Source organism: Battus philenor, unplaced genomic scaffold (genome assembly GCF_028537555.1).
Source record: "Battus philenor isolate CCGP_79_NKW_IND1 unplaced genomic scaffold, ilBatPhil1.0.hap1 SCAF_3, whole genome shotgun sequence".
Classification (NCBI taxonomy): domain Eukaryota; kingdom Metazoa; phylum Arthropoda; class Insecta; order Lepidoptera; family Papilionidae; genus Battus; species Battus philenor.
This window is the reverse complement of record NW_027181693.1, coordinates 8000327-8028316: the sequence shown is the minus strand read 5'-3', so window position 1 is coordinate 8028316 and position 27990 is coordinate 8000327. Positions and strand designations below refer to the sequence as shown.

Genomic DNA, 27990 nt, shown 5'->3' with positions numbered 1-27990 from the left:
TGAATACATCAGAAATGTCGCTATAGATCTCAACATTTCTGGGCCCAGAAGAAGAAGACCGAAAACAAGATGGGCAGATACCATAGCGAATGCCTGCAATGTTTCCGCGAACGACGTGTTCAATCGCGCGAGGTGGAGAAAGAAGATAAAGAAAGTAGACCTCGTGATCAGATGGGATTAATAATGCTCAGGAGAGAGAGAGAGAGAATCTACTAAACTAAGAACTGAACATTTGTTAGCTAGGAACTACAATGCCGCTCAATATTATATAATAATAATTACATATTCGATAAATTATATTCCTTTTATTATATTAACGATACAATGATTTAATAGATTTTACACACAACCATCATAAAAAATGTGTAACAGTTTTGTAATTTCATTAAAAGTATGTTTGTGAATTAATTCATTTTCTTTAATAAAATTAGAACATTATAAATAAGTTACAAAATAATCTACATGTGAAGGTATTGATTGATACCTATTTTTTTAAGTTATATGAGATTTTTTGTGTGCAAACTGAAACTTCTGCCTGGTGCAAGGTGAGATTAGCAAAACTTTCTTCCGATTGAGATTCTGCAGGTTTCTTTGTTAATATATTCTCCCTATGAATATGTTTTGTTACAATTGGTTTTGGTAAAGAGGTCATCAACTGTTTCGCCCATTGGCTTTCCGGAAATTTCTCTTCATTTGGCTTTTCAACCTGGGCAAAAAAAAACAATAATTGTAAACATTACTACTAATTTCTTTGTGTTTAACTAAATTTTGTTCTTAAATTTTCTTGATATTAACTTAATGTATAAATTCTGAAACTGATTTTCCAAAACAAAGGTACAATAAAACAATTATATTCATAACCTTGTTATTCTCCAAAGAAAGAAGATTTAATTTTTGGGGTAAATCTAATTATTTGTAAATAAAATATCCACCACTACATAGAAACTATTAAATATAAATGGATTGATTTTTTTTTATTTAAATTGTTAAATAAAACCTAATTTTATAAAAGCAGAAGGATGTTTGATTCTTAAAAAAGTTATAGTACTATTTTATTTACAAATACTTACCAGATGATTGATTAAAGTTGTAAAAGCTTTAAAGGAGTGAATTTACATTTAATTTTATGTAAATTGTATGATATACCATCACCAAAAATCAATGGTTGCATTAGTATCAAATAATGTCATCATATTATATTAAAGTATTTTCAAAAATTAGTTTCCTACACAAATAAAGCCTACCCCCGCAGAATTTGTACTGCCAGACATAATTCACCTGTTGCATTTCAATATAAAAAATAATATAATCTTACATATTGTAGAGTGATCACTTTGTACTGGGTGATTGAAATTGTTATAAAAGCTTTAAAGCTTTTTGTTCACAAAAAGCTGTACATTTACCTCTTTTTAGCCTTTACAACTATAACCTATTACCCTGTACCCAGTGCCAAAATTGGGCAGAGTCCCCTAGACAAAGATCTCATGGACTTTCACTCAATATGCATGCAGGATTCCGACTCGTGGGTGCTTGAGAGAGCCAAACTTTCACTAAGATGACTGTGACAATTGGAATAAACATATTGAAAGGTGACATAACTACTAAAGGAATTTCAAAGTCATAATATCAGTGGTACCAAGACAAACTCTTGTATATAGACTTATCATTGACAACTGTAATACCAGCAACATTCACATATTTGTGCTTGGTTAATAAAATTAAAATATCATCTAAACTGCTTCTCTGTGTGTATGTAATTAATATCAAAACAAATATTTACCACTTTAATAGTTTTGGCACATTTGTAAGCAACAGTTGGTAAGTTGATGTTCTCTTTGTTGGATTTATTATCAAGGGTCTTCACTGATTTAGGGATGAAGGATGTTCCTTTCAAGGGCATAGTAGGCTTAACATTTTTTAGCAATGGGACATGAGGACTTCGGTTAATATATGCAGCTACAGGGCTTGTTATATATTGGTATGTGTTAACTTTGCTCGGAGTTTTATTTGAAGTGAGAACAGTTGGTTTCTTGACAGAATTAGGTGTTCTTGGGGTTTTAAATTTAGAAATTTCTTGGGTTTTTTTCTGAGGGCAAAGCTTTAGATTTTCTTTAGGGCTTAGATTTTCTGCTTTTATTTTTTTTGTAGTGTTTGAAATTTGAGTTGATACTGGTAAAATATTATCTAAATTATCACTATTTATAACTTCATTTGGTATTTTTGCCGGCAAATTAAGTGTTATTTCTTCCATGTTTATAGATTCTGTTTTTACATTTATCTGTTTCCCTGTAGTTTTGTTTATTACATCGGTAGCAAGTTGACTTTCGATAGTGTTTTTTTTTTCATTACCTACAACACTGTCATTTACGTTTTCAATATTGTTAGCTTTGTTTTCCTGCTTAATGCATGGTGCATTATTTAATATGTACTCCACCACATCAAGTGTATTGTCTAAAGCTTCCGTTTTATTGCTTACTTTATCCATTTCTATTGCCGAAACTAAGTTTTCCATTTCCAAAAAACTATTATTAGTTGAGTTAATATTCCAGTTGGAACAAGCCCCATTATCCGTTGAAATGTCTGAACTTGAATAATTTAGAGAATCTTTGATGTTGAGATCAGGTTCAGAACAAGTTTCAATTAGTTTAACACTGATATCGCTATCGCTGCCATCCGCATTTCCACTGCTGTAAATTATTTTAAAAAAGTATGATGAATTTGGTAAAGTAAATGTAATTAAACAATGACTAGTCTCAATAATATTTACTTACGTTACACTATAGCGATCAAATTTTAAACGTTTTTTAACTTCTTTTAATGAAATTTTCCCGAAAAAAACTTCATCGTCGCTCAAACCACTAACATTGTGCATAGACATGTTTCTAAAATGAGTTGTCAATTAATATTCTTAAACAATAGTTTTTCTAAATCAGCCTTATTAAATTTGTTTAAAAGTTAATGCTTGTTTTATTTCCTTATATAAAGTCAGTGCTTTGAAATTAACCGCTACCTATTTCAATTTGAAAATTGATATATTTCACTTGTTGACAGTGACATTACCAAAGAGTGTATCAAGTGTCATTGTTAGCAGCGATATTAACATTAAAATGACGCCCACATTCATTGAAATAATATTGTGCTTACATATGCATAAGAAGATTTTACTTCTTTTATTACACATATTTTAATGATTTAACTTCAATTTAAATTGCATCAGTTGCTAATTTTATTGTCTTTGCTTGTTCGGGAACAGTTACGTTTAATAAAATTATTACTTCGTTTCCAAATCAGACCTTAGTAAACATTACTTAATTTCAGAGTACTTTGTATTAATATATTTTAGGTAAAACATTTATTGAAATAATACTAATCTTTATAACAATAAATGTAGGTAATGGCACACTTTGATGGAATAATTTTCGATATGTCGAATTTAAACCTCGAACTGTCGCTGTTTGCTTGTTGAAATTGTTGCGGCCAACATAGTACTACAAACCTACCGAACCCTCAAGTACTTAAGCCCATTGCAGTTACAGTACCAACTTACCTATTATCTTACAAAGAAGTAACGAGCGTTATTTTAGAAATAAGTTACGACTAGACTCGACGCGACGATATTACTAAATGCTACTCGGCGTGCAATTGCAACGCAATTTTTTCTTCTTTTCTTGACGAAAGATTACTGTTGACTTATTGACATTAACATATTTCGCGGGCTTAAGATACTAGAGCGCTATTACACGTTAACTTACACCTCTATTTAAGTAAATAAGCTCGAAGACCCCTTGGGCTCCCCAAACTCGGGCTATTATTTAATATTTCAGTAGTAAAGAGAGGGTACCTATCCAGCTTGAAATAAAAAAAAAAACTTTTAAAATATATAAACCAAATAGACCGCATTACAATTCCATACGGAATGCCATTACGAAATACTTGTATTTATCAAAGTTACATGGCCATTTGTATATACCTACGGAAATAATATCATGGAAAGTTCCCACAGTCACACGGCGCATAAGTTATCGTACCACTTCGCTTCAGTACAGTCCGTCGTCTGTCAATAAGTCAATTGTTTTGGCATCGGTTAGGACTCACAGGTTAGCAAGAGGGTGATAAACTATAAAGGTTCTAGTAGTAGTCACAGTGGCCCCTCCCTCTCCCCTCAAAAGAAGCGTGCAGGTAGATCGATGCGTCTGCCGGGATGTGATGAGGTTAATTAACTTGATATTTCCCGTTGGCTCGTCAATTGTCTTCGTTGAACTTAAAATGTCATCGTATGCTAGGTTATGTGAAGGTATGCAGGTTTGAGACGATCGATTTATATTGTACTCTGCTGGCTAGGGTAAGGCATGGTGAATACTTTGTCTGTTAGCTTTATGAGAGACCCATTAAGTGTTGCAGAGGCTTCTTAACAGCATTTCGTCGAATAAACACTTTATCGCTGGTAGTTACTTATAGGTCGGGATGTATGAATATACTTCAACTGTTGCTATGTTCTAATGGTGATTTTACTGATTTCAATAGTGGTTTATGTAGTTGAAGTTGCCGGTTGAAGTTGTTGCTTTTAGCCCAGGGGCTTTTACAGCTTCATACGAGCAAAGTTCACGGAGCGGAAGGGTTCGTGAACTTAAAAGGTTCAAAGAAGTGAATGTACGTATGCGTGACACGGTCGTGTGACTGCGGTGACAAATTTTCTATTTTGCTTAACGTATGACGATGTATCTTAGTTTTTTCCAAGAAATTGCAGTTTTGGCCATTTTTTCAATATCGCTATTCTCGCCGGGCCAAAAACAGCTGTTTTCCCGGGTGTTCTTCTTTCAAAGCTTGGCAAGGATGTTCTCCATGACGCAATGTACTTGAAAAAGAACAGCTTGGTTAAGGTCGCGCTGTGAATAAGAATCAACAACAGGATGATGTTGATCAGGGAAATATGGTAAGTCTTTGTAATACCATCAGGGCCAAGAACTTATTTGTGGAGTAGATGCACCGCACGTTACTGGGTCAATGTTTACTAGGAGCTCACAAGAGTGCTCTTCAACCTTACGATCTTCGAGAGATTGGCTGAATCTACAGGAAGCGTACCCGAAAGAGTGGAAGAATGGTTCCTTATGCTTCACTTTAGTGCAGTGGCGTACCTAGAACTTTTGCCGCCCGGGGCGATCTCCAGTTTGCCGCCTTTTCTATTATATGTCAATCAAATAGTGGTTTTTGATTTAAAAAAATATTGATATATCACTTCAAAGTAATCATTCAAACTTTTCAAAAGAAATGACATTTATAAACTGACATCAAAAAATTTAGGTTAGGAAAAATTGCCGAACAAAGTCGTAAAGATCCTTTTACGAATTTAACAAATTTTAATGAATACAATAAAATAAAATTATTATCTTGTTCTTGAATTAGAATCCAAAATTTACACTAAAATGCATTTAAATATACCGAGGAATAATATTCGAAATCATAAGGTTAATTATAATTTATGTAAATCAAATATTAAACTTTTAATAATCATTTATTATTCAAGAAAGAAAATAAATTTGAAATGAAAAAGTTGCTTTTTACAATTATAAGTAAATGTGAAAAATGCCGCCCCAAGGTAAGTGCCGCCCGGTGCGGACCGCACCCACCGCCCCCCCCTAGGTACGCCACTGCTTTAGTGCCTTTAGACTATTCCATAATTCTTGAAACAAGTTTTAATTTTTTACTTATTTGACATCAAATTGAGTCGGAGGGGAAGTGATCATAGGTGTGCGTGATGGCGTTCTTGTATCTTACATCAGAAATCAGACGAAATTATACTCCGCTGGGATTTGCTTTTAGTAGCCACGACATTCACGTCATATTTATTAGAATATGCGTCGTTACAGAAAAGTACGTCCAGTTTTTTGGACTTTGTAGCTATTGATTGCTGTTTTGAGTATTTTAGGACCTAGTGGTGCAGATTCCAGGCGTAGAATGAAGTCCATGTAACACAGACTCAGTGTGGATGGTACAGCCTTACTGAAAAAGACCACCAATGAAATAACCCTTTTTAATTCATTGTTATCATCTTTTTCTAAATCACATTTAAACTCATGAGTATCATAACCTTTTTTATTTGAGAAAACTCCTATTTTAATTTATCTCTGTTCATAATAAATCAATATAGGAGATTGTCTATATATACTACAGCTAATTCAAAAAATCAGTATCATATTCTTAGATAACACTTCTTGCATTACATTTGAGAATAAAAACAACTATTTTATTTTTTTTAATAATTCTGTTGCCTCTTTGTTAGCTTTATGATCTTCATTCGACTTAGCAGGGTAACTAGCTGCTAGTTGCAAATAGTATTTAGCTTGATCTTCTTTATTTAGTTTTAGGTAACAGTTGCCAAGCCTCAATAGATTAATGCTATAAAACCTAGGTTGCACTGACTCGGCTTTTAAAAAATATTCAAGAGCATCTTCATAACTTGATGTTGGAAGTGGACAAAACAAAAGTTCTGCAGTTTTCCTCTGATGCCATGGCATTTCAGTAAGTTGAAAACACCACTCGCCCAACATATGTAAAGTTGTTGCATCATTTGGATTAAGTGTAACAGCCATCTAAAAAAATATAATACTGATAAATAGCAATAAACATACCTACTTATATTAATCAACCAATATATCAATATGACATTCCTTTATGTGAATAAGAATACCAATAAATTTAAGAAAAATAAAGATTGTCATAAGGTTAGCAAGAGAATAAAAGAATAAGAGAGAGGCTTATTTAACTTTTTTTAGGCTTTCTAACATTATTAGTTCTTTGGTGGGCAACAGTGTACAGTACTACAAAGGTAAATAATGATGCAATAAATTCAGGTTCATTAAAAAAAATTAAAAAACCCTCTAAAAGTATGAAAACTTTTAGTGATAATAACACTTAGGAATTAAATTCTCTAATATTGTGTTAAAGAGGTGGTAAAAGAGACTACAAAAAAAATTTGTAGGCTTTTCTCAGAACAGGGCACGCATGGAACCCAGTATAGCAGAGTTTAGTTACTATCTAATTGTGCATGACTGGCATTTCTACTATGACATTCACAAATGACTATAAATGATCCTAGGTGAATGATAATATGAAAAACTGAATATATACGTCCATGTGTTCTTTTATGTTGTCAAGTTGTTTTATCCTCTCCTTATAGCCTTCATAGCTAGTTTTGGCTTCTAATATCAAAGCAAACCATTTGTGAACAGCATAGTTTTCTTGGGATTTAGTAATTTCATTTTCTATTATTTCATAAGCTTGTGTAATAAGATTCTTTCTATAATTTAGGTCATATTTGGAATCTTTGGCCATATTGTAAAGTGCACGGCAAAGGCGCCATCTAACATCAACATTATCTTGAAGCTGTAATAAGAAATAATAATTCCATTAATGTTTCAAACTTAGGGTGTAACAAAAGATGTACAGAGTGACCGGTTATAGGAATAAATGCTTTAAAGGGGGAACATATAAGTTCATTTGTCAGCAAAAATCTTTTACAAATATTTTCAATCACCTTGTACAAAGAAACAACTCTGAAATATGTTACATCAATTTATAGTTTTCAATGGAAAGAAGAATGACTTATGGCAGTAATAAATAAACTTAATAAGAAAACAAGTCTGCAGGAACAGTAAACAATAATTAATCCATCATTTATTTAAAAATAATATTTGTTTAAATACCCAAATAAATATTGCATAATATCACCACCTTACTTATGTTCAGTGTTTGATAACAATCTTCATAATGACCACTGTCGAATTCTTTATCAGCTTTTTCTATGATCATTATAATATCATCTTTTTTATCACTCTTTGTAGCTGGTTTTGACCACAAAAAACCAAATCCTGCAATACCCAGTGTGAATGTTGATTTCACATTTCTTAGATTAGGGACCTAAAAAATTGAAGCGACTTGAAAAAAATAATATTTGCAATACAAATTATTAAAAATGAATGAAGGCTTGAATTCAAATTGGAAAAACAGATCACTAATAAAACATACTTTTTAGAATAATTAGCCAGATTTTTCAAACTTTGAAAATGAATAACATTTTAAAAAAAAAGGCTTATAATTTTTTATAAATAATTGGAATTCATTCAAATAATGAAAGATGTTTAAGTCCTGCTTTCCAGTGAGATTTTTAGTTTTAATTTACAAAAAAACCTTTAAAACTATATAAGCTGGTTTCTTTTTGTGTAAATAAATTATAAATTAATAATGAACCTAGAAAAGCACTGTACAAGATTTGTAAACGCTAGTACAATTTAAAAGAACAAGAAAAAAGATTATTTCGTTAAAAAAATAATAAAATATAAATAAGTAAATAATAAAAATAAGTAAGTAAATAATATATAAGCAAATAATAATAAATAAATAATAATAAAAACAATTGAAATATTTATTAATCGACTTACTAATGCATTTGATTGTACACAAATGAACTTTTATACATTAGTTTACAGAAATTAATTCTGTTTACACTTACATCAGATATATATTTTGTAAAATTTGTTTGTTTGCGAACAATTCTAATTAGCGCAGATCTTAAAAATAAAATCTTGTTATTGAACATTTTAAAATAACTTATTCATATCATACGACTACTTTGAAAAACAACATCGAAAAGAGATAAATTTATACTACATTTATACACTTACTCTGTCAACCATAATACATAAACTATATCTACCAAAAAGCAAAAAAATAAAATACAAACGGTCACAAGTGCAGTTCAGCAGTTGTGTGTGTTTTTTTGTCAATTAAATACTCCCTTTCGTCTGATCTTAAAATGTTTCTTGTAATTTTCATAAAAATTGCATACTAACTATAATGATCATTTTTATTATTTAAAATATGGCCTGATTAGCACATCAGTAATTTGATAAATATTGTAATAATTTAAATGGGTAAGATTCTTGTCGAATTGCTCTTTTAATTCCAAAAAATATTTTTTTCCCTGAATTTTTAAACTAGAGGAAAATAAATAAATCTGAGGAAAATATTAAAGTACAATAAATTTTAAAATTATTTTATAATTTCACGATATTGCAATGGATAGTGTAATTTCGGATGTAAATTTGTCATTAAATTGACCTCTCTTACTTTAATACCCTTCCTAATGACTATATACTGTAATAAGATAACTATTAGAATTTTGATTTGAGAAAACATCTTACTATCTTTTCATAGTTAATTTTTAATAAATTGACTGATTTTCGACATTGGCAATAACATTCAAAAATCAATTTCTTCCCGGTCCAAGGGCGGGTGTAACTGTTGACAGTTTAGTTAAGTGCAGTGCTAAAAAGTAGTAAAATAGACATGTTTTTATTGTGAATTATTGTTTTAAAGTGTTGTCACTATGCAGAGATCAGGTAATTTTCATTACTACCCTTTAGCTTTAAAAGTACTTATGTAACATATCGCGCCATACGTATCTTCGCGCCAACGATTTTGCGCATAGTTTTAAATTTTATGCTACAATTTAGTATAAGTAGTCTTGTAATTTTTTTTAACCAACGTTTGATTTTAGCGATATGTCTCTTGTGATTATAGATGTAACAACGTTTTAAAAAGCATGGCATAAAATTTAATATACTTATGAATTTACGATTCAATGGATATTTAATTCAAAATTATATTTTAAAATTATAAATTACATATTTTCAAGAATTTTAATAACTTCATAATTTCAGTGAAAATTAAAATAAGGAAATTACATATTTTTAGAACATAATACGGATAGAATGATGTTTAATCTCGGCGTATTCCAAACAGACTAGCATGAAGCCATGAATATCATAAATTCTAATTTTTAGTGTAAATATTTATTATAATCTTAGAAAAACATTAAAACGATTAGTATAACTTTTGTTTTGAAGTTTATTGTCACCTGTGTAGAAGAAATTAAGTATATAGTTTCAAGTAGTGCATTATGTATATAAAAAAATTTAGGCGTCAAGAATAAATCAACTTAAAAAGGTGTTATATATAGGATTGTAGCCCATTTTGGTCAGGTACCAAGTCTTTTGTTTAGTACATAGCTTTTAATTTGGCACATTATAAATATCTTTTTTAGAGATATCATGTCTTTATGAACATAATTGGTTTAAAGTTCTTTATGTACATATTCTATAAAAATATGTTGGTATATATAGAGAGTATTTAAAACGGATTGTATATATAAGATTAATGTTTTCAATAAAACAAATCCAATATACCTAATCAAAGGCAGAGTACTTTAGTTAATTCAACTGGTTGTTACATTACTTATCATAAGGTGAACACTGTTTCAACACTTAATATCATAAAAATAAGTTCAATACCATAGAACTTATGTTAATATGTACATATACACAGACTATATTGTCATTGTGAATGATCTTTGGCCTATAACACTATGTGCTACCATAAACTGCCTCTATTATTTTGTATTGCTTATGAATGATCATTTATAAATATTGTTAAATACATTTCTTAAACAATATGCAACTAATATGGTTATAATGGTAAGCAAGTACATTGAAATTACTGTAGGCAGGTATTGCCTGTTTAATAGTGATTTGTCAGTGTTATCCACATTGTTTAATGTAAAAACTACAAGTGGGCTAGGCTGATGTATTTGTTTCCAGCATATTGTCATTGTTGCTGTGTCTAATTTCCACAAGTTCATGACATTGCAATTGTTTTACATAGGCAAAGAAAGAGTCCTTATCCTTTTTTTTTTTGTTAAAAAATTATGAAGGCAGTTTTAATAGGTTTCTAAGAGATTATTTATCAAAAGGAACCATTTCCTTACCCTTTACCTGTGCACCATCATCATCATAGCAGTATTGGATGTTGCTAATTTTTTTTCTTGTATGGAATTATAATAGGAACTGTAAGAAAAAATTAAAAATTTATTTTAAATTAGTATTGCACTTGGGATTTGCCACAATATCGGTACAAATTCAATTAAAAGATATTTCATGGAAAAAAAACGCTTGTGATTTGGATCTAAACCCAAATTTAAAGAGTAATCCATGTAAAAAGTATGATTATGCTGTAGTTACTACCGCTGTAGGCAATCAGTCACTAATTCTTTAGTAATAAGGTACTGTTTGCTGCGAATATGATGGTTCAAAAGATTTAAATGTAGGTTTGTTTTTATTAAAATAAAAATGTATGTGCATCTGCCGATTCAGATGTTGCTTATCAAAATCCCACATAATTTGCTAAAATACTTGTTTTTATACTATCGATCAAATTTACAAATGAGCCTAAGGAATAAGTGGCTTAATACTTGTGTAACAGCTCTCTGCTGATGCAATGCTTCAGGCAACTATTTGATGGCCATTGATTAATAAAAAACCTAATAAACTACCTTTATAAATTAAATCTTTAATAAAAAAGAATAGGTCACTGGGGTAGCCTTCAATGATTAGTTTGATTACTTTTCCCCAGATGTCAAAAGATATTCAAATAAAAAAAGATCGCCTGTCAATAAGTTACTGTTAATCAATGCACCGGGTCATCCTCCAGAATAACATTTAACGTTCACATTCAGGTATATTTTAGAACAAATGAAATACACATCATTAAGCTAGTATTAAATTTATCATAGATTGCATTAAGCATGTTGAAATGAAAAACTTTTATTAGAGCATTACATTTCCAACTTAGCACATACAGAGGAGAATGTTGTTGAGTTTAGGAGAATGTTGTTCAGGCTGACATTGAAAAAGTATTGGCTGATGAAAGAAAAATAATTCAAAAAGAAAGAAAAAATTTGTTAACTAGTAACAAAAAGATGAGTTAGATATATAAGACAATATTAGATAAATAAGAAATTGATAGTAATTTATCAAAATTGTTATCATACTCTCCTAATACATTCCTTGTATAAATCTTGTCCAGAATAATTATATTGTACAATCAACTAATGTGGTGTGATTAAGAGAGCGCGAAAGTCGTCTCCAGGATTGCTATTGTTAATTGTGATTTCTTTGCTAATAGGGTAGACAGCATAAAATAAACACGATAACGTCATAATTTTCTCACTATTGAAATTTATTTACATTTTAAATTCAAAACTTTTACTCTAAACCTCAAGAGAGTTTGAGAACAATCATTGTTTGATGGCTTTTGCATTTGTAAAAGGCTGTATTGTTGCTTGTCCACAAACCGTGTAACATTGTTTCTTCGTGCGAATCCTAACAGCTGTGACGTCACAATCTCGTCCTGTTAGTGTAATCGACACCATACATGCATTTACCTCTAGTACTGTGGTCTGCGTTTAAACTTTGCGCTTTTTCTCGGTATACTTTATTATAAAAATTAACACAATTTAAATACTACAATAAGATTACTCAGCTCATAATTCATTAGTAACGCTTAATTCATAAAACAGGTAGTTTATATTCATTATTATTTTACCATGGAATTATTCTATATAGCTTAAATATTGACAGCTATTGGTATTTCTAATGTCGCGTACAAAAAGTCAATTCAAATAAACGATCGTTTATATATACATATAGACACAGTTTAATTCGGTTGTAAATTCAAAACGTTTCTGAATTTTAAGGTTTCCAGTAAACTGGTAAGTCACTAGAATCACATATCATTGAAACATTTTTATTAATAAGACGGTAACTAATTGTAATAGAATTGGCTTGTTGTAGATCGACCTTTGGAAGAAACTGTCCATATAGATATCTCCGTCAAATTTCGGTACAACAGTAATTGCCGAAGTGTGTTGCAGTTTATTTCGAGTTGTAAACACGGTGCAGTTAAAAAAAATTGTAACGAATAAAGCTAGGAAGCTACGCTTTGTTATGCTTGCAAATCCAATCTCTTTCCTGAGGTTAACTCCAGAATTAAGTCGTCATTTTTAATTAAAAAAATAGATTCAGTAAACTCGTGAGCGTAAAGATCTATAATAATTTGTGTAGTAAAAGTTTCTAATATTTTATTCGCAGAAGAATTAATTAAATTGCAAAAAACAGGCCACCGTATTTAACAACCGAGTAAGTGTTCTGATAAATTCATTGGACCGAAGGCCAATTTGAATCAATTCTTCGTTTGTAACATTGCATGCAAATTATTCATACAAGATATAGACTTTGTTATGGTATAATCTCTTTATAGTGCCATTCTCTCTTTATATTTCATTTATGAACGTTGTGAATTTTTAAAATTAGACCACTTAAATAAAACTAAGTTAAGAAAATGGCATAATTACCGCTTTTGAACATTTCAAACAGGCTTATTTCTTCTATTTATTGTCATATACCTTACAAAAGATTTCTTGTAAACTTATTGAGAATAAAACAGTTACTAACAGTTTTTGAATTAAACGAATTGTGAATTCCCTACGCGAATTGAAATAGCATGTTCTGCAGTGGCAAGTTTTGCCGCTGCGCTGTTCAGTTGTCGCGGACAGTGGCTTGCGGAGCGCTCTCTTAAAGTAACCGCGTACACACACGCATATCTCACACATTAACATAATTTTGATTCGGTAATCGTATAATAAATAGTACATTTATTGATTAACCTTTAGAAAGAAATGTGAAATGGTCTTATTCCTTTGATTAAAGTACAATTAAAGTGCAGTCGTGTTGATTATTTAATGTGAAGTTCATATGGAAATAAGTAATGATCATCAATTTAATTGCGATATACATGAATAAATATCACGAAGGAGCGAAGAAACTATTCTCTCAAGTATGAATACATACCCGCCATGTAAGAATTTACGTCTTTATATATTTTTTTTTCAATCCAAAAAATATTGCTAGGCGTAAACAAACAGCTTTTGTTTTATCATGATGTTTATTTTTATTATTTTAATGATTATTTACAGTAATTTATGCGAAATGCTAATATTGAATGTAAGCATTCTTTTTGTCGAGACTTAATGGTTCACGTCATTTGTTTGATTTGTTTGCCAGTAAATACCGCGCAGGCCATATCGAAAACAATCTAGATATAAAAACAATAGCATTCAAGTCTATTGATTCACGGAACCGTGTGTAGATTTTTTTTATTACAATGTCCTCCTTGCACTTGGTAGCCTTTGCATTTGTCAGTTAAGAATTACCTCATTATATTCTTAGATCTAGACTGAAAAGATTGTTCATGGATGTCGGTTATATGGATAGTACGGATAGTCTGGAAGACGTAGGTACATGTTGTCTTCCTTGTTTAGGTGTGTATTACCAAATAATTTGTCTTAGGGCAGTCATTAGTTTTTACTTTAGAATTATTTTTAGAGTTATACGATCCATTTTATTTTTAGAATAATTAAGGGAAACTTTAAATCAAATTATTGTTACATGTGCTGATTTCCTGATGGGCATGGCAGCGGTAAGTACAAGAAACTGTTTTCTTTTTTGAAATCGTATTTATTACAAAAGACAGTCCGGAAGGTCATTGTATGTTTAAGTATTCATAGGTTATTGATATCGATATCAAAATGGAGTTATTAGGTCGCGAGAACCGTTTGTTCGTAACTCACGTACGTGTACGTTGCGTCGCGTCGCGTTGTTTGAATTACGAGTAGGAATTTGCGTCCGCTATTCAGCCCTCGCACTAGGCTTCCCGCCCGGCATCGCCGTGACATCGATATTGGCCCCATAAGAGCGTTTATACTTTGTATGTATATATTTTTAAGCGAGACTTATACAACGGCTACCATTCGTTGTGACGAATAAGTCTGCTATCCACGACGCGCCCTTGCCATTGTTCCATTCCAGTAAGCGAAACCGTAATCGCAGAGTGGTCGTTTTCATTGTTAGGCGAGCCGTTTAGTCCAAAAAATACTTTAAACCAAAAAAAGAAGTTTTGCGTTTCTTAACCTTCTTTGGTAATGTGTATCGTGAGTTTGTCTGGTCAATCTATTCCATACTGTGTAACTTGTTTAGTATTATTTTGGTAACTGCAGTCAAGCAAATATTTAAATACATAGCAATTAGAGACAGTCAATATTAAACTCAGTTAATATAATATTTATTTAAACATTACTGGGAATGTTTTTACCTACATAAAGTGCTTGTAAATGTTTAAATTGTATTTTCATTACGTGCAGTGTATGAATCACGATTAGATTTTAAGTATCGCGCTAGTTTGTTATCAGTTGTAGTTTTAAGCCAAGTGTGGCTGGCGTAATCGGTTGATTCACCCGTGCACCAACATTCGACTCCCGTCCGGATGTGATTTGTCGACGGAAAATGTGGTATCTCGTTAGTGTGTTGCTGTAGCAGTGTGTTTTCATTCTTGTTTAGTTAACACATGACTGAGTTAATATTGTTTGTTAAATTAAAAATAAAAGTGGGTGTTAATGTGAAAGTACTAGCTTATTAGGATGGCTTCTATATCAGATTCGCCGGTAGCGCGTCATCGCTCTAGGCCCGTTCTGGCTCGATACCAACCTATGGGTACCGCCATTGACCAGGTAAGCTTAGTTTTTAGTCGAACACAAAATTATAACTTGACAAAAAAGGAAATTTAAATTTTCTTTAAACACCAAGAACCAAATTGTATTACAAAGTGACTCCTCGCTACTGTTTATTCTTAATATCCATTGTTTATGATATTTCATGCTCTTAGCAATTTATTTACACACACCTTCAAATATTTGTTATTGATAAGACGTTGAATTACGTTTTCAATTTGTTTAATGATTAAAAGTTTCGTTAAGTTCTAAATGTTGCGTCTGTAAATTATTACCTATCAACTAATAATGTATTAAATTGAATGTGTCAACATTTTCAAATAGGAGAAACAAAACGAGTTATCTTTTTTAAGACATTGGCTGCTATTTGTCCAGTTTTCCGTCTTCTAAATAGTCAGCTGCGCATGATATTTATTTTATACCTTCTGCATTGTATATATATCTGTACATAGAGACATACTCTTTTGGAAGTTTTTTGTTCATGACTACAGAGAACAACAGAGTAAAATATCAATAACACAACGTTCAGTGAAATTTATTATTTAACGATAACATTACGAAAAAGCGTGGGCATTAAAATCTATGTAGGCCAAGCGCCTAAATATTGTTCTATGGCACATCTGAATATAATTATTTTTTTAGATGTTACCAATTTCATTATAAAAGTCGAAGTAAATTATAAAGATTTGATTTATGTAGCCAAAATATTATGTTATATAAATTATTTAAACGTTTTATGTTTAATTACTTATTTTACAAACTGACCAGGCTTTGACATAAAACATTACACTAGTTAAATACAATAACACAAATAGTTTTGTGTTTAGGCCGGCCCAGTTTATAAACGGAAACCGTAGGTATTGTTTTAGAAACACGTCTTGTTGCCATATAGCACGTGCCATTTTGACTAAACAGAAAGTTTAATTTGAATCACTTGGTGATAAATCGTTCTCTAATAAAGGCATGGTACCCCGGCGACATAAGTAAAATATTTAAAATTATAGTTGTATATAATAATTATTTACTTTTGCCAATTTATAATAGCTGAATTCTATCCCTATATTAATTTTATTGTCTTACGTCTTACCTAAGTAGCTACAGATTGATGTAACATTTACTACCATATTATTAATTTTGTTCTCTGATTACTACATACATAGCATAAACCTATGCTTACTTGTGTATAATATCTAAATTTAGTGCGGTACGTTTGACGGTGCCTCCATGGATTGCACAGTGTACGTTACGTATGGCACTTAATTACTTATTTATTGAATAAACAAGAGAATACTTTATATACCTACATAGTTAATATTAAGTATTCCATGAGTTTATAGTTATGACTAGCAAGAATTATAAGCTAACGGGAAATATGTAATAATGAAAAATATAAACCGCACATCTGTTATTTACGATGTATTTTAATGCGATGTTTCCTTGTGGAACAGAAATTGTCGACGTGCGTTTGTAAAATCGTGTTGGTAATAATGGGAGTAGCATTTATGTAGTAGTTACCGAACTAAAATAGAATTATCTGACTTAATGTACTTAGTTATTGTTTGCCTTATCTGTGGAGGTACTCTAGAAAATGCTGTGATTAGACAAGAGTATATACTGGAGCAATTAAAGGAAACCGATACTTAGCTGTTCATATATCGTATTGAAGTATAGTTTTATCCTGTTCACATTCAAGTTGTATGCATATAAATATTATATTTTTATATATTGAATTGACACTTCATTAATGATATAAGATTGTCACTACACAAACAAGTTTCCAGAGGATGGACGCCGTTATTTGTCTTAGCAGTTGATAAAGAGAAAAGAGATCTAGAACTAGTTACAGCTGCAGGAATTCGAAAATTTACCACGGACAATAGTTCCGAGCAAAAAATATTTAGTAGAATTTTACATTTTTGTCTCCCGTTTTTCAGCTTGCGTATAGAATAAAATAAAAGAGTTTTTATTCGATCTCCGTCCATAACGGTGGGCCTTGTTTGATGGTTTTACTTTTAAGATAACAATAATGAGCTTTGTTTGTTTAGGAAATTAATCATATTAATAAAAGAATAGACAGTATTTAAAGCATCTTTATTTGTTTCTATATATATATATATACACACACACACACACACATATATATATATATATATATATATACATAAGGACAATTAAATGATAAAAATCATAGTCTCAGATGCATCATTACTAACATAAATTGCTTAATGAAGCGCACCGACTGCGTGCCTATTGTCATTTACAACGTATCAACTAACCAGTTTGTTACAGCGCACTTTACATGGCTTCCTATGTGCCATTTTACAATACTATTATTCAAGATAAATATATAATTTGAAAAAGGTGTCTACATACATACTACATATATATATTCTCTCTACTCTAGGTCGAAATGCAGGACGTTTACCTGTAGAAAACATACGTTTATTGCTCTCTTAATCAAATAAAATATTTTCCAACTAATATTAAAGCTAAGGAATGAATTGCTCGGTTAGTAGAAAATTGACCACAAAAAAGTCGTCTGGATATGTTGTGAGGTCTAGATTACGACGCGTTTGGAATCACCATAGCGGTAAGTTGAAAAATGTAATTTTAGGGGAACTCGATCTAATTTTATTTTTTTTTTAAATTGGGTTTTTGGTATTCTTTTCATGACGTACACAAATGGTTTATATCAATGATTCTAAATAGATAATACTATTATTAGAAATAATACAAAAAGTAAGAATTGCGTAAAATATTATATGCAACATCCCAATGGCAGTCGCCGCCTTGAAATATAAGATGACACTTCTCACGGCAGCAATTATGCAAGCTGCAGCGTTATTCAAACCGCGGCTGCAATCTTAAGACAATGCAGCTAACCCGCAGAATTTGACGCCTAAGATAATCAAGAGGAAAAAGTGTCAATTTTGTTTTAGATAATACATTTATTAAGGATACAATAAACGTCATTTTTATATCTTAAATTTGTAATTATTCTTGATTAATAAAAATGAGGATATAACTTTATCAAACAGGTCGGTAACATTAAAGCAATTTTCTATCGGACTTTTATAACATAAGCGATAAAGTCCTGGTGGTAAATCATGCCATTTTGATAGCATAGCGCTAATGAGAACATTTTGTACACGTACATAGAGTTGATAAATATTTTACTGTCAACCTTGGTAAGGTTAACCTGAATTCTATGTATTCTTTTACTTCATAACGGTCTCTATATTGATTACCCCATACACATCGCTTACTATAGGCAAACCCGCGTTCCAGAGCGATTCTCTCTGTCCAGTTCATCCATTATAGATACTGTCTCTCATAAATGCTATTATGAGGTAAACCGAAGATTCCTTCGAAAAGAGATTAGAAGCATCGCAACAAAATTGAAATCTTACACCAGAGTGGTATAATGCGAATAACATTGCTTGTTTCTGATTTGCGAGGTCCAGGAAGAAAGTTCTTTTTTATCGCTATCTTAGTCAAATAGGCAAGATATTAAAAGAGTACCAACAAAGGAAACCCTTACTCAGTTACATACTCAAGTATAGCTTGACCCACACCACTGCGCTGATCAGTAAGAGATTGTTTACGTTTATGTTATACAGATTACGCTTCGAAGAAGTTTTAAAAGACGGCTTTTAATTTTTTTTTTTTAAGGTTGCAAGCTAAGTTAATACAATACAATAACTAACGCTTGGTACAGAGGTTCTTGTCGGTTTATAGCATGGAAAATCTCTCGAATATCTCGAATATAAATGTTCAGAAAATAGAGATGTACACGTATTACTGTGTTCGGGGGTGCTTCACATTTTGTGCTTAGTCTTAAAGTAACAAGTTTACGCTTGTGGTGTAACGTTGGATTTTCTATTACAAAAATTTTATTGCTTTACGCTGGTATCGGTGAAAGCTATGTTCTGGTCACCTTCCAGTATAAAACTAACAAATTATGTTTTTGTTAATGTTGTAAAATCCAATATTGTAACCAAGAAATATTTATTTAATTAAAGCATAAAAATTATCTATAATCTCACGTTTACATTACGCCAATGTATGGTATACTATGTTTGGAAGGAAAGCATATGCAAGTTAACATCTTTATTATATCTTTCAACATCCGTAAGTTCAACAAACTTTTAGCCGGCATTTCGTACAGATGGCTCATATGGGCTCTTTTTCGTTTATCTTCTTGTTTACATTTGTTTTATTTTAAAGGATGGTTATTACATCCTTATTACAATTTTAGTTCCTTTTTATAATTTTTTTCTAACACACTTGACAATTACACTACATTAATTTAAAATAAAAATGGGTATATTCTCATCAAAGCGTGACACCAGGTAATATAATTTCGAAATATAGTTTTACACACAGACAGATGATAATTAGAACAATATTTTTTCTTTAAATTTATTAAATTTAATTGATTATCCATATACATACGTATCACAAATCGATGTTAATAATACATAAGATAATAAGTGATAAAAAGTTATATTCATCAATTAAAAAACTACGGTCACTATTTGTCTAGCTATTTAAAAATAACTTAAAAATTTGAAAATCCGATATCTGCTCATACATTGACTGTCAGGAGGAAGAAAGTTTGTCGATTTAGCTAGTTTATTATAAATACGGTAACAGGAAATATTTGCATCTTTAGTTGAATAAAATGTTTGTGTTATGCATCACGTGTTTAAATAATATTTATTAAAATACAAATATTTTAATAATTCTTAAATTCTTAATTTCTTCCTTTTCTCTAATTCTTATATATATTTTATCTAATTCTTATATGTCTTCTTTCTTATACAAATACCTTTAAAATTCCCTTGTTTAAGGATACGCCTCTGCGTTTTATATGTTTTTAATAACGCTTAAAAAACAGAGTTTTTGGTATTGATATTTCAAGTTAACTTTATTATTATATATAAACAGCAGGTTTTTATTGCTTAAATTAATATAAACGCCATCTATAATGAGAACATATGTTTAAAGGCGTGTAATTGAAACATTTTGTTGGATATGCATGTTGTACTTATCAACTGCAAACAGACTAGTACATTTGCCGTAAGGTGGCGCTAGCGCTTCTGTTTTTAATTATTTGATTCACTAAATATAACCCCGGGGCATTTTTACGTATACATGTATTTATAAGTATATATATATATATATATATATATATATATATACATACATATATATATAAATATTCATTAGATAAAATCAGTTCCCGTTTAAAATATTTTTTAAAAAATAACTTAATTATTTTTAACGAAAATTAATGTAGGTCGCTAACGTGTGATTGTAGTATAGTTATAAGGTGCATTATTATTAAAGATAAACTTAATGTTTTGACCAGTGCATATTTATTAATAAAACTTAATACGACTGACGTTTCAAAATCAAATAAAAATTTTAATTAAGGTTAATTATATAAAGAAAGTAAAAATTTTTTAATGTTTCTACCAAAATATTAATAATATTTTACTTTTTCATCGTTTTAATAATTCTGTTCAAAAAGTTCAAACAAGCTTGCATCTCTAAATATTTCAAGTTTCCCACTTAAACTAAATTAAGTTTTTAAATATAAATTTAATCAGCTGCAAACTTCAAGGCTAGATTTTAAAAAAATATTTCAAAGCGGAATACATAATGTGGACCATATTATTTATGCTTCGAGCATTAAGCGGTATTTTTAGTATATGAGGCAGTCAGTAAATCATTTGACGCGATCTAACAACTTTCTCTTATATACTTAACGACGTGGCTTAGTCTTATTTGAGCAAAATGTACCAATAATTAGGGGGACCAGAAATTAATGTCGCTTTTTTAAGTTAAATTTACACGACTTCATTCTTAACAAGTTTGTATTTCTAATCGATAATATATCCCCCTTCGTTATCAACAACTTTTGCAATGTAGTGTACAAATTTTCAAAACCAGAGCGGTAAAAATGAATCGGTTTTTCTGTAAATTAAGTCAATGGAAACGTCGTTACTTTCTGGTGTCCCTAATATATTTTCAAGTATACACAAATTTTTTAAACCATTCCAAGCTTCTAGCATACTAACTAAAGTCGTGTAAAAATGCACGTGACTTTACGGTAACTTTAGAGATATGATTATACAATTTAAAAAAAAAATCGCGTAAAACGAAAAAAATCTAAATATAGTCTCGAAAAATCGTGCAAAGAAGTAATTATAAAACCCATATTACTATATTTACTGTATTTCTAAAAGAAAAACAATTCATTTTTATTCCGTATAGGAAATACAAATTAAACTAGGATTAAAAATCAATGTTTTACCTATTCATTGCTACTTGATAATAAGCCGCTACATTCATTAAGGAATGGACCAAAAATACTATCATCAGTAGATACGTCACATTTGCCGATATCTAGTAGGACTGCAGGGTTTGTGGAAACCTTATGTGAAACCTGCTGTATAGATAAGTTTCTGTAAGCACTGTCAAATTAAAATTAAAAAGATTTTGTAAAGATTCGTGTCATAACAAAAAAAAACCCTGTAAAAATGTATTTATTCTTATTGGTGAACCGCGTTAGTTAAAAATAGAACATCATGAACATCGTGTAAAAAAGAACTTGTAAATTTGGGTGTACGTAATTAGTTTGCAATGGTATAACGTTTCTAAAATTGCGAGGTGCAGCTCGCTCTCGCAGCGCATTGATTATACAAAACAAACTTGACTGTAAAGATGCATGTTGAGTTCGTTGCAGTTTATTACACTTTCCAATTACCATTGATACCGTCGCGGGGAAGCGTTGCACCGTAGGGTTGTGGCGGTCGAGGGTGGCCACGCGCTTGCGCTGTGCTGCGGTCGATTGTCAGGACCAGGCTACCATGCTTTCGCCACGTGTTGTGTTATTCGTTTAGACTATTTTTTATCAGATAATCAAATGTACCTCGCGTCTTTGCAAAAATCAAAAAAATTTATATATACTTTTGTCTAATGAAGTTCACCGCTTGTCGGTTGTTCTTTTTCCTTGAAATTTGTTACATATAGTTATTAATGATACAATAGTATAGTTTGAAAATTTAAGTTAAATTTAGTTAAATTTAAGTTTGAAAATTTAAGGAGTTATATGTATATATGTATAATGATTACACCTTAACCTGTTTTTACTGACCTATTTACTGTTGTCTTTCATAATATCTGTGAATGTTGTACACCTTTTAAATAAGCAGGTGTATCAAAATTTTTAATTATTATAACGCTTATTTAAATTAGTAAATAAATTTTTATTACCGTTAAAAACTAAAAGTCTATAGTTTTTGTTCCTTTTTTTGACTTATTAAAGACAATCTCGAATGTTTATTACTGAATCATAAAAGGTAAAAGATGTAATTCAACAATTTTGTACATGCATCATTGCGGACGTCTATTCTCTTCGACTTAAAGTACTTCCGCTAATAATACCATACCGTGGTTCAATTCACATCTTGGCTCAGGCAGGCCAGTGAACCAAAAACGTCATTTCCTTCTTTCACCTATTGAAAATTTGATGTTGTTAGAACTATAAACTTTCACTAAATTTAGCATTTTCATTTAGGGAATAAGAAAAAACTTACGACAGCTAACCTGTGTCGGTTAGTCAACGTAGATTTGTTAAGGGAACGACTAATGTGACTCGGAAGAGGCAGATTGAATGCCTGCCTCGATACCGGTCTGCAAATTAATTAATTTCCATTGTTTTTTGTGTGTACTACTATATAATTCAGATTAAATCCAGCTAGGCTTTTGGCTACTACTTTATTTCGATTGAAATTATTCTATGTAAACTGTAGTAATCTCATGGTTCTAAAAAGTACATCACATAAGTGTCATATTAGCGTATAAAATATACAAACAAAATCAATATTTGAATGGCAATATTGACTTTGTTTTGAGAGGCCTTTAATAATTGTTTGAAATGCTAAGCGCATTGTTAGAGTGCTCTTATTCAAATCGACTATGCTATTAAAAAGACACTATGTAGGGTTGGATTGATTAAAAATAAAATACAAGAGTTGTGAAAATTTTGTGAAAACTTCTAATGATTGAGTAAAATAAGTCAGAAGTTACATTGACGTAAAATTGGAGAAAAATATTTAGTGTTACGATTTTATTGATATGTATAAAATTAATGAAAACGTGTTTCTCTGGGTCTTTAAATGAAAGAAATGAAATAAACATTAATACCTTAGTTTTCGTGTTAACCTTGACATTAGTAAGGAACGAAGCATTTTCAACCCTCCAGTGGAGTGGAGTAGGCGTGTGGCAATGCTCCTGAGAGACGTCGGGGTCGGAGGCACGCGGTGGGGGCTGTAGAGCGCCGCCCGCGCGTCGCGCCGAGCTGTCAAACCGCCTCCGACAGGCAGCCGGTTCGTACGTTTGTCGTTCGTACTCGCGTTGTACGCAGTGACAGTGTGTGCTCTAGAAATCGCATGTCGGGAGACCAAGGGAGATGAACGGCAGTACGACGACGGTGAATGGCGGCGCCGTCAACGGTACCAATGGCGCGTTAAATGGAATCGGATCCGCGCCGCGCACCGCGACACTCGGAACACCCAGTAGTTACGCGTACACGTCCAGCGGGTCCCTCCTCGGAAGAGGGGGCTCGGCTAGGCCCGTGCCGCCGCCGACGTTGCCCAAGTACAGCGGATCTTTTAGCGCCGGCAGCACTCTCTCTTCCACAGGCCTTCGGGAGAGAGATAGAGAAGGTGCCGGTGGCTCTCACCGTTTAGCTAGCTTAGAACGTCTAGCTCTACGTCAGCGTATAATCGAACAGAACTCAAATAATCAGGTGTCGAGCACGACCTGTGTTAATACTTCGACCAATGGTGGACCTACCTCGGCCACCGTCACCCTCACCGATACTACTACGGTGAGTCCTATGCACCCCTCTGACAGTTCCCCTAATCGCTTGTTAAAGCACCCCAAAAAGGGAACTCTCGTTATTTTAGTGCAACCCTCTTGGTTACCATTGGATTGTGATTATAAAGCTTATGAACATTTTCCTTAAGTAAGTGCATGAAATGTTTATTTGTATGTCTCGTAGTAATATTTAAAAACGCAAACAAGCTACATTCATTAAATATTTTTGTTCATAGTGTAAACAGGTTGTATAAATATAATGAAGTGGCAAATAACTATGACAAAGGAAGAAAGATGCATTGTTCAGTTCATTTCTTTGCTTTCATTGTATGAATATTATAAGGGTTTAATTATATTTTTGACGTTTTCTACCTAATAAAATACATGCATTATTTCAAAAAACCTTTACACTTTAATATTTACTCTTATAAGAAAAGGGTCTCCGTTATCCAACAAGACTACAGCGAATGGTATGTGTACGTGTAAATATGTGAGGTTTTAAATAATATTTACATTCATAACGGGTAACTCGTTGCATTTCGATTCGTGAAGTATTTAAAAAGGAGCAGTCGACAGTTATATGACCTAATTAAAATCACTTTTTTATATAACCTTGATAATTATGAAAAAAAGCAATTGAGAATTTTTTTTAAAATTCGTGGTTTCTGCTTGACTCGTTGTTTTCGTTTTTTTTCCGTCGTTTGTAATTATGAGTCATTCGTAGTAGATGTTGTGATCAGGCATTGGTGTTTTTGTTTTTGTTTTTCTCTTTGTAAGAATATGGTTGGTGCATTCTCACACAAGTTCCTCTAGAGATACGACTGGTCCTTGCGGGGAGGGCTATGCGGGGTGACTGACCCTAAGACATACAGGGTTAAAAATAACCCATGCAGCGGCGGCCATTCTGCTCGCATGTGTCGAATTCACTAAACAGACATTAACTGTTTCATGGTCGCGCCATGACCTGAAATTTCTCGTAAGTGTAATTAAAACTTTCATCAAAAGTTTTCTTTAATTTTACAAAGTTGACGTACTTTTAATTTGAGAAGGAGGGAGATTTGGTCGCAAACAATTAAAGTTTTTGAATAACTTTATTTGGAGTAAATTATTACAGTGTTTTCTTAGTACTCAATTGAATTTCCTATAAGTTAAACAATAGAATCTAGTAATCAACAGATTATACATAAGAGACAGTCTTTATTGTTCTGTTTACTGTAGTCAGTATTCTTGGAATTTGTCTTATCTTAGGCTGCCTTATCGCGGTAGACGCGTTGAGAAAGCTTGGCAGATAGATAACGCAGAAAATAGGCTTTTGTATGTATTTCTGTATTTCAATTACTTAAAATGTGTTGATGTTATTCAAGTTAAATAAACGTAACCGATCTCAGTTTAAACTTCGAACCAGCAAAAGCGGTTAGGGCACGTTCTCCTCTTGCATTATTTTGCAAATAACAGAAGGAGGTAACTGTACGTATTTAACGGTGGTTTTCGACTTTCTCTCAAATGGATTAAGGTCCACATTACCTTTTTTTACAAAGAAATTTATTTTCAACAATAAGGCTCAGCTTTTGTCCGTCGGGTGCGCGTAAGTGTGACGGCCCGGAATCCTTTTGCATCTATACAAAATTATAGCCATAATTAACTTATACCTGAGTTAACGCAGACGCTTCACGCAGTGATTCTAGTTTTTTTTACTGATAAAATACTTATTATATAATGACCTTTAAACATTTGATATTGCTTTGATATGATTCGTAAGATAAGATGATACTGTGAATATAAATAATACATTTTTGAACGATGACTTTGTGCAGGTGTTTTTAAAATTTGCTTCAGTAAAATGGCGATGTATTTCCGCCCTGTGTGGTAGACGCGTCACTGCGGCGCTTGTGTGCCCCGTCAGCCGGTAGTGCCGGTAACTTAACCTCAAACCGATACAGACGCGAATGTGCTTTATAATAAAACGGCTGTTCTCTTTAAATTGTCAAACCTTTTATCGATAGGTCTTACGCAATTTTAACATTGACTCATGTAAGGTATGTTATTTGTGTACTAGTCAGCATAACGGTGTTGGAAAGACAAAAAGCTGAATGTAAGTGGTCGTTATAAAAGTAAAAAAAACGTACGTGTGCTCGCGTCACAAAACAAGGTTTTGAAAGTGAATCACAAGTGATTGTTTCGCGTTCTTGGTGATGTGTGCGTATGACTGTTAGGTTTGATTTGTGTTTGTAAAGTGTTTGTGTTGAAGCCGAGCTCGTATGGGTATAAAATGGATGGCAACGCTTTAACTAACGGCAATGTGCAAACCAAATTGACTCGATGCGCTAGCAGCGTAGGCGACAGTGGAAATGATAAGACAAAAGCAGGGTGGTCTAGCCCTCGTGAAATTTGGCGAAATTTATCATTAAGGAGGAAAGCCGAGGTGAAAAACTTAGTAATATAATATTTTTTAGCTTCGTATAGAAATAATTTCCGTGAACTAGTATTGATTTGCTTCCATTCGGCAATATCACACCTTTGCGTGTGCATCGGCTTTGCACTGTCCTTGGCTTAAGAACCAATGTTAGATACAATTTTGTTTAATTTAAAGTATAAAGATATGGTGCATGCGATAAGGAAGATAAAACAGTAAACAATAATACCATCGGTTATATTATGTTTTATCTTGTCTTAACTGGTTATATTATTGTTGTGATATATAAAATAGAAATTATAGTGCCGGCCATTGTGGCGATCTCAGTGAGGCCTATGCTTTGCAGTGAGCGTCTAGGTGTGAATTAATGAAAATTACACGATCAGTGTTTCAACAAGACATCAATGTCATTTGTTCACATGTCAAGACCTTTATTTAAGAATCGGTTTTAAAATATGGTTTTTATTGTTATATTGAACATTGATTTTTTTTAAATTACTTGCATATGAGTTTATAAGTGCAGACGTTAACAATTACTCATACTATGTATGTTTTACCATAGCAAATATTGTACGTAGCTAATCATACAATCGAATAAAATTAAAAATATATCAAAATACGTATCTGACATGCGATATAACAATAGTAGAAGGGAAGCGGTGCTACGATAATTTGCATTCAATGTCGCGTCGATGCTCACTGTTCGATCCGTTTCCTGATAAATCGCGTTTATATATTCTACGTATATCCATTTTCATATCCTTGCAGCTGGGTCGTTGACTTGGTCTATATAACTAACACGACGCAACTGCATTTGGCGCCTCAGCCTGTTGCACATTATCTGCAAATGGCGAATGTGTCTACGTCGCGCCCACATTTCTTGAACTATAAATAATTTAACAGTATGGACATTTAGGTGCCACTTGACACGATAGTACATCTTGTGCGATATGGTATAACTTTACTATATAGCATGAAAATATTTCTAACATGTTTAACTTGCACTATTTTTACTGTCCATTCATGATAAGAACAAAAATAATGAATATTTCTGATGATTAAAGATAACAAACAAATTAAATACTTGTGTTTGAACTAAAATAAGTCAATTGTATATTACGTACTTTTATTGTCACTGTTACACTATTTAGGCTATTAGGTTCTATAAATTGTAATAGTTATGTCAAGGATTTCATCGCATAATGTTTTATAATACAGACGATGTGAA

At 31.9% G+C, this 27990-nt stretch overlaps 3 protein-coding genes across 7 annotated transcripts in view; 1 reads left to right on the top strand and 2 right to left on the bottom strand.

Annotated features, from left to right (window-relative positions):
* Nucleotides 1–355: 355 nt before the first annotated feature.
* tef (teflon) lies at nt 356–3035 on the bottom strand. 2 transcript variants are annotated; one of them, XM_068770752.1, is made up of 3 exons: nt 2772–3035; nt 1781–2687; nt 356–706 (listed from the first exon to the last, which is right to left on the bottom strand). In XM_068770752.1, exons 1-3 carry the CDS (start codon nt 2876–2878, stop codon nt 485–487), a joined length of 1236 nt encoding a protein of 411 aa, XP_068626853.1. In that variant the 5' UTR covers nt 2879–3035; the 3' UTR covers nt 356–484. The 2 variants fall into 2 exon arrangements, with proteins under 2 accessions (XP_068626853.1, XP_068626854.1); XM_068770753.1 differs by having other exon boundaries at nt 1781–2684.
* Nucleotides 3036–5639: 2604 nt separating this feature from the next.
* LOC137926895 (regulator of microtubule dynamics protein 1-like) lies at nt 5640–8632 on the bottom strand. The gene is made up of 4 exons (XM_068770632.1): nt 8510–8632; nt 7732–7917; nt 7129–7383; nt 5640–6590 (listed from the first exon to the last, which is right to left on the bottom strand). Exons 1-4 carry the CDS (start codon nt 8594–8596, stop codon nt 6240–6242), a joined length of 879 nt encoding a protein of 292 aa, XP_068626733.1. The 5' UTR covers nt 8597–8632; the 3' UTR covers nt 5640–6239.
* A 5687-nt stretch (nt 8633–14319) lies between these two features.
* Nucleotides 14320–27990, top strand: part of pnut (septin 7-like protein pnut) — a 36076-nt gene continuing 22405 nt past the window's right edge. The window contains exon 1 of one of the 4 annotated variants that reach the window (XM_068770060.1): nt 14320–14370. In XM_068770060.1, coding sequence (XP_068626161.1) covers nt 14356–14370 — 15 coding nt within the window. In that variant the 5' untranslated portion in view covers nt 14320–14355. Of the gene's footprint in view, nt 14371–15021; nt 15458–23834; nt 24360–26405; nt 26772–27990 lie in introns of those variants that run through there. The other 3 variants (XM_068770058.1, XM_068770056.1, XM_068770057.1) reach the window with 3 other exon arrangements.

Excerpts from the sequence above, each read along its gene's own strand:
- tef (XM_068770752.1), bottom strand. The coding sequence starts at position 2,878 with ATGTCTATGCACAATGTTAGTGGTTTGAGCGACGATGAAGTTTTTTTC. Across the intron at positions 2,688-2,771 it reads TTTGATCGCTATAGTGTAAC|CAGTGGAAATGCGGATGGCA; the intron begins GTAAGTAAATAT and ends AATAATTTACAG. Across the intron at positions 707-1,780 it reads GTGCCAAAACTATTAAAGTG|GTTGAAAAGCCAAATGAAGA; the intron begins GTAAATATTTGT and ends TTTTTTGCCCAG.
- LOC137926895 (XM_068770632.1), bottom strand. The coding sequence starts at position 8,596 with ATGTTCAATAACAAGATTTTATTTTTAAGATCTGCGCTAATTAGAATT. Across the intron at positions 7,384-7,731 it reads AAACACTGAACATAAGTAAG|CTTCAAGATAATGTTGATGT; the intron begins GTGGTGATATTA and ends TTCTTATTACAG. Across the intron at positions 6,591-7,128 it reads ACATAAAAGAACACATGGAC|ATGGCTGTTACACTTAATCC; the intron begins GTATATATTCAG and ends ATATTTTTTTAG.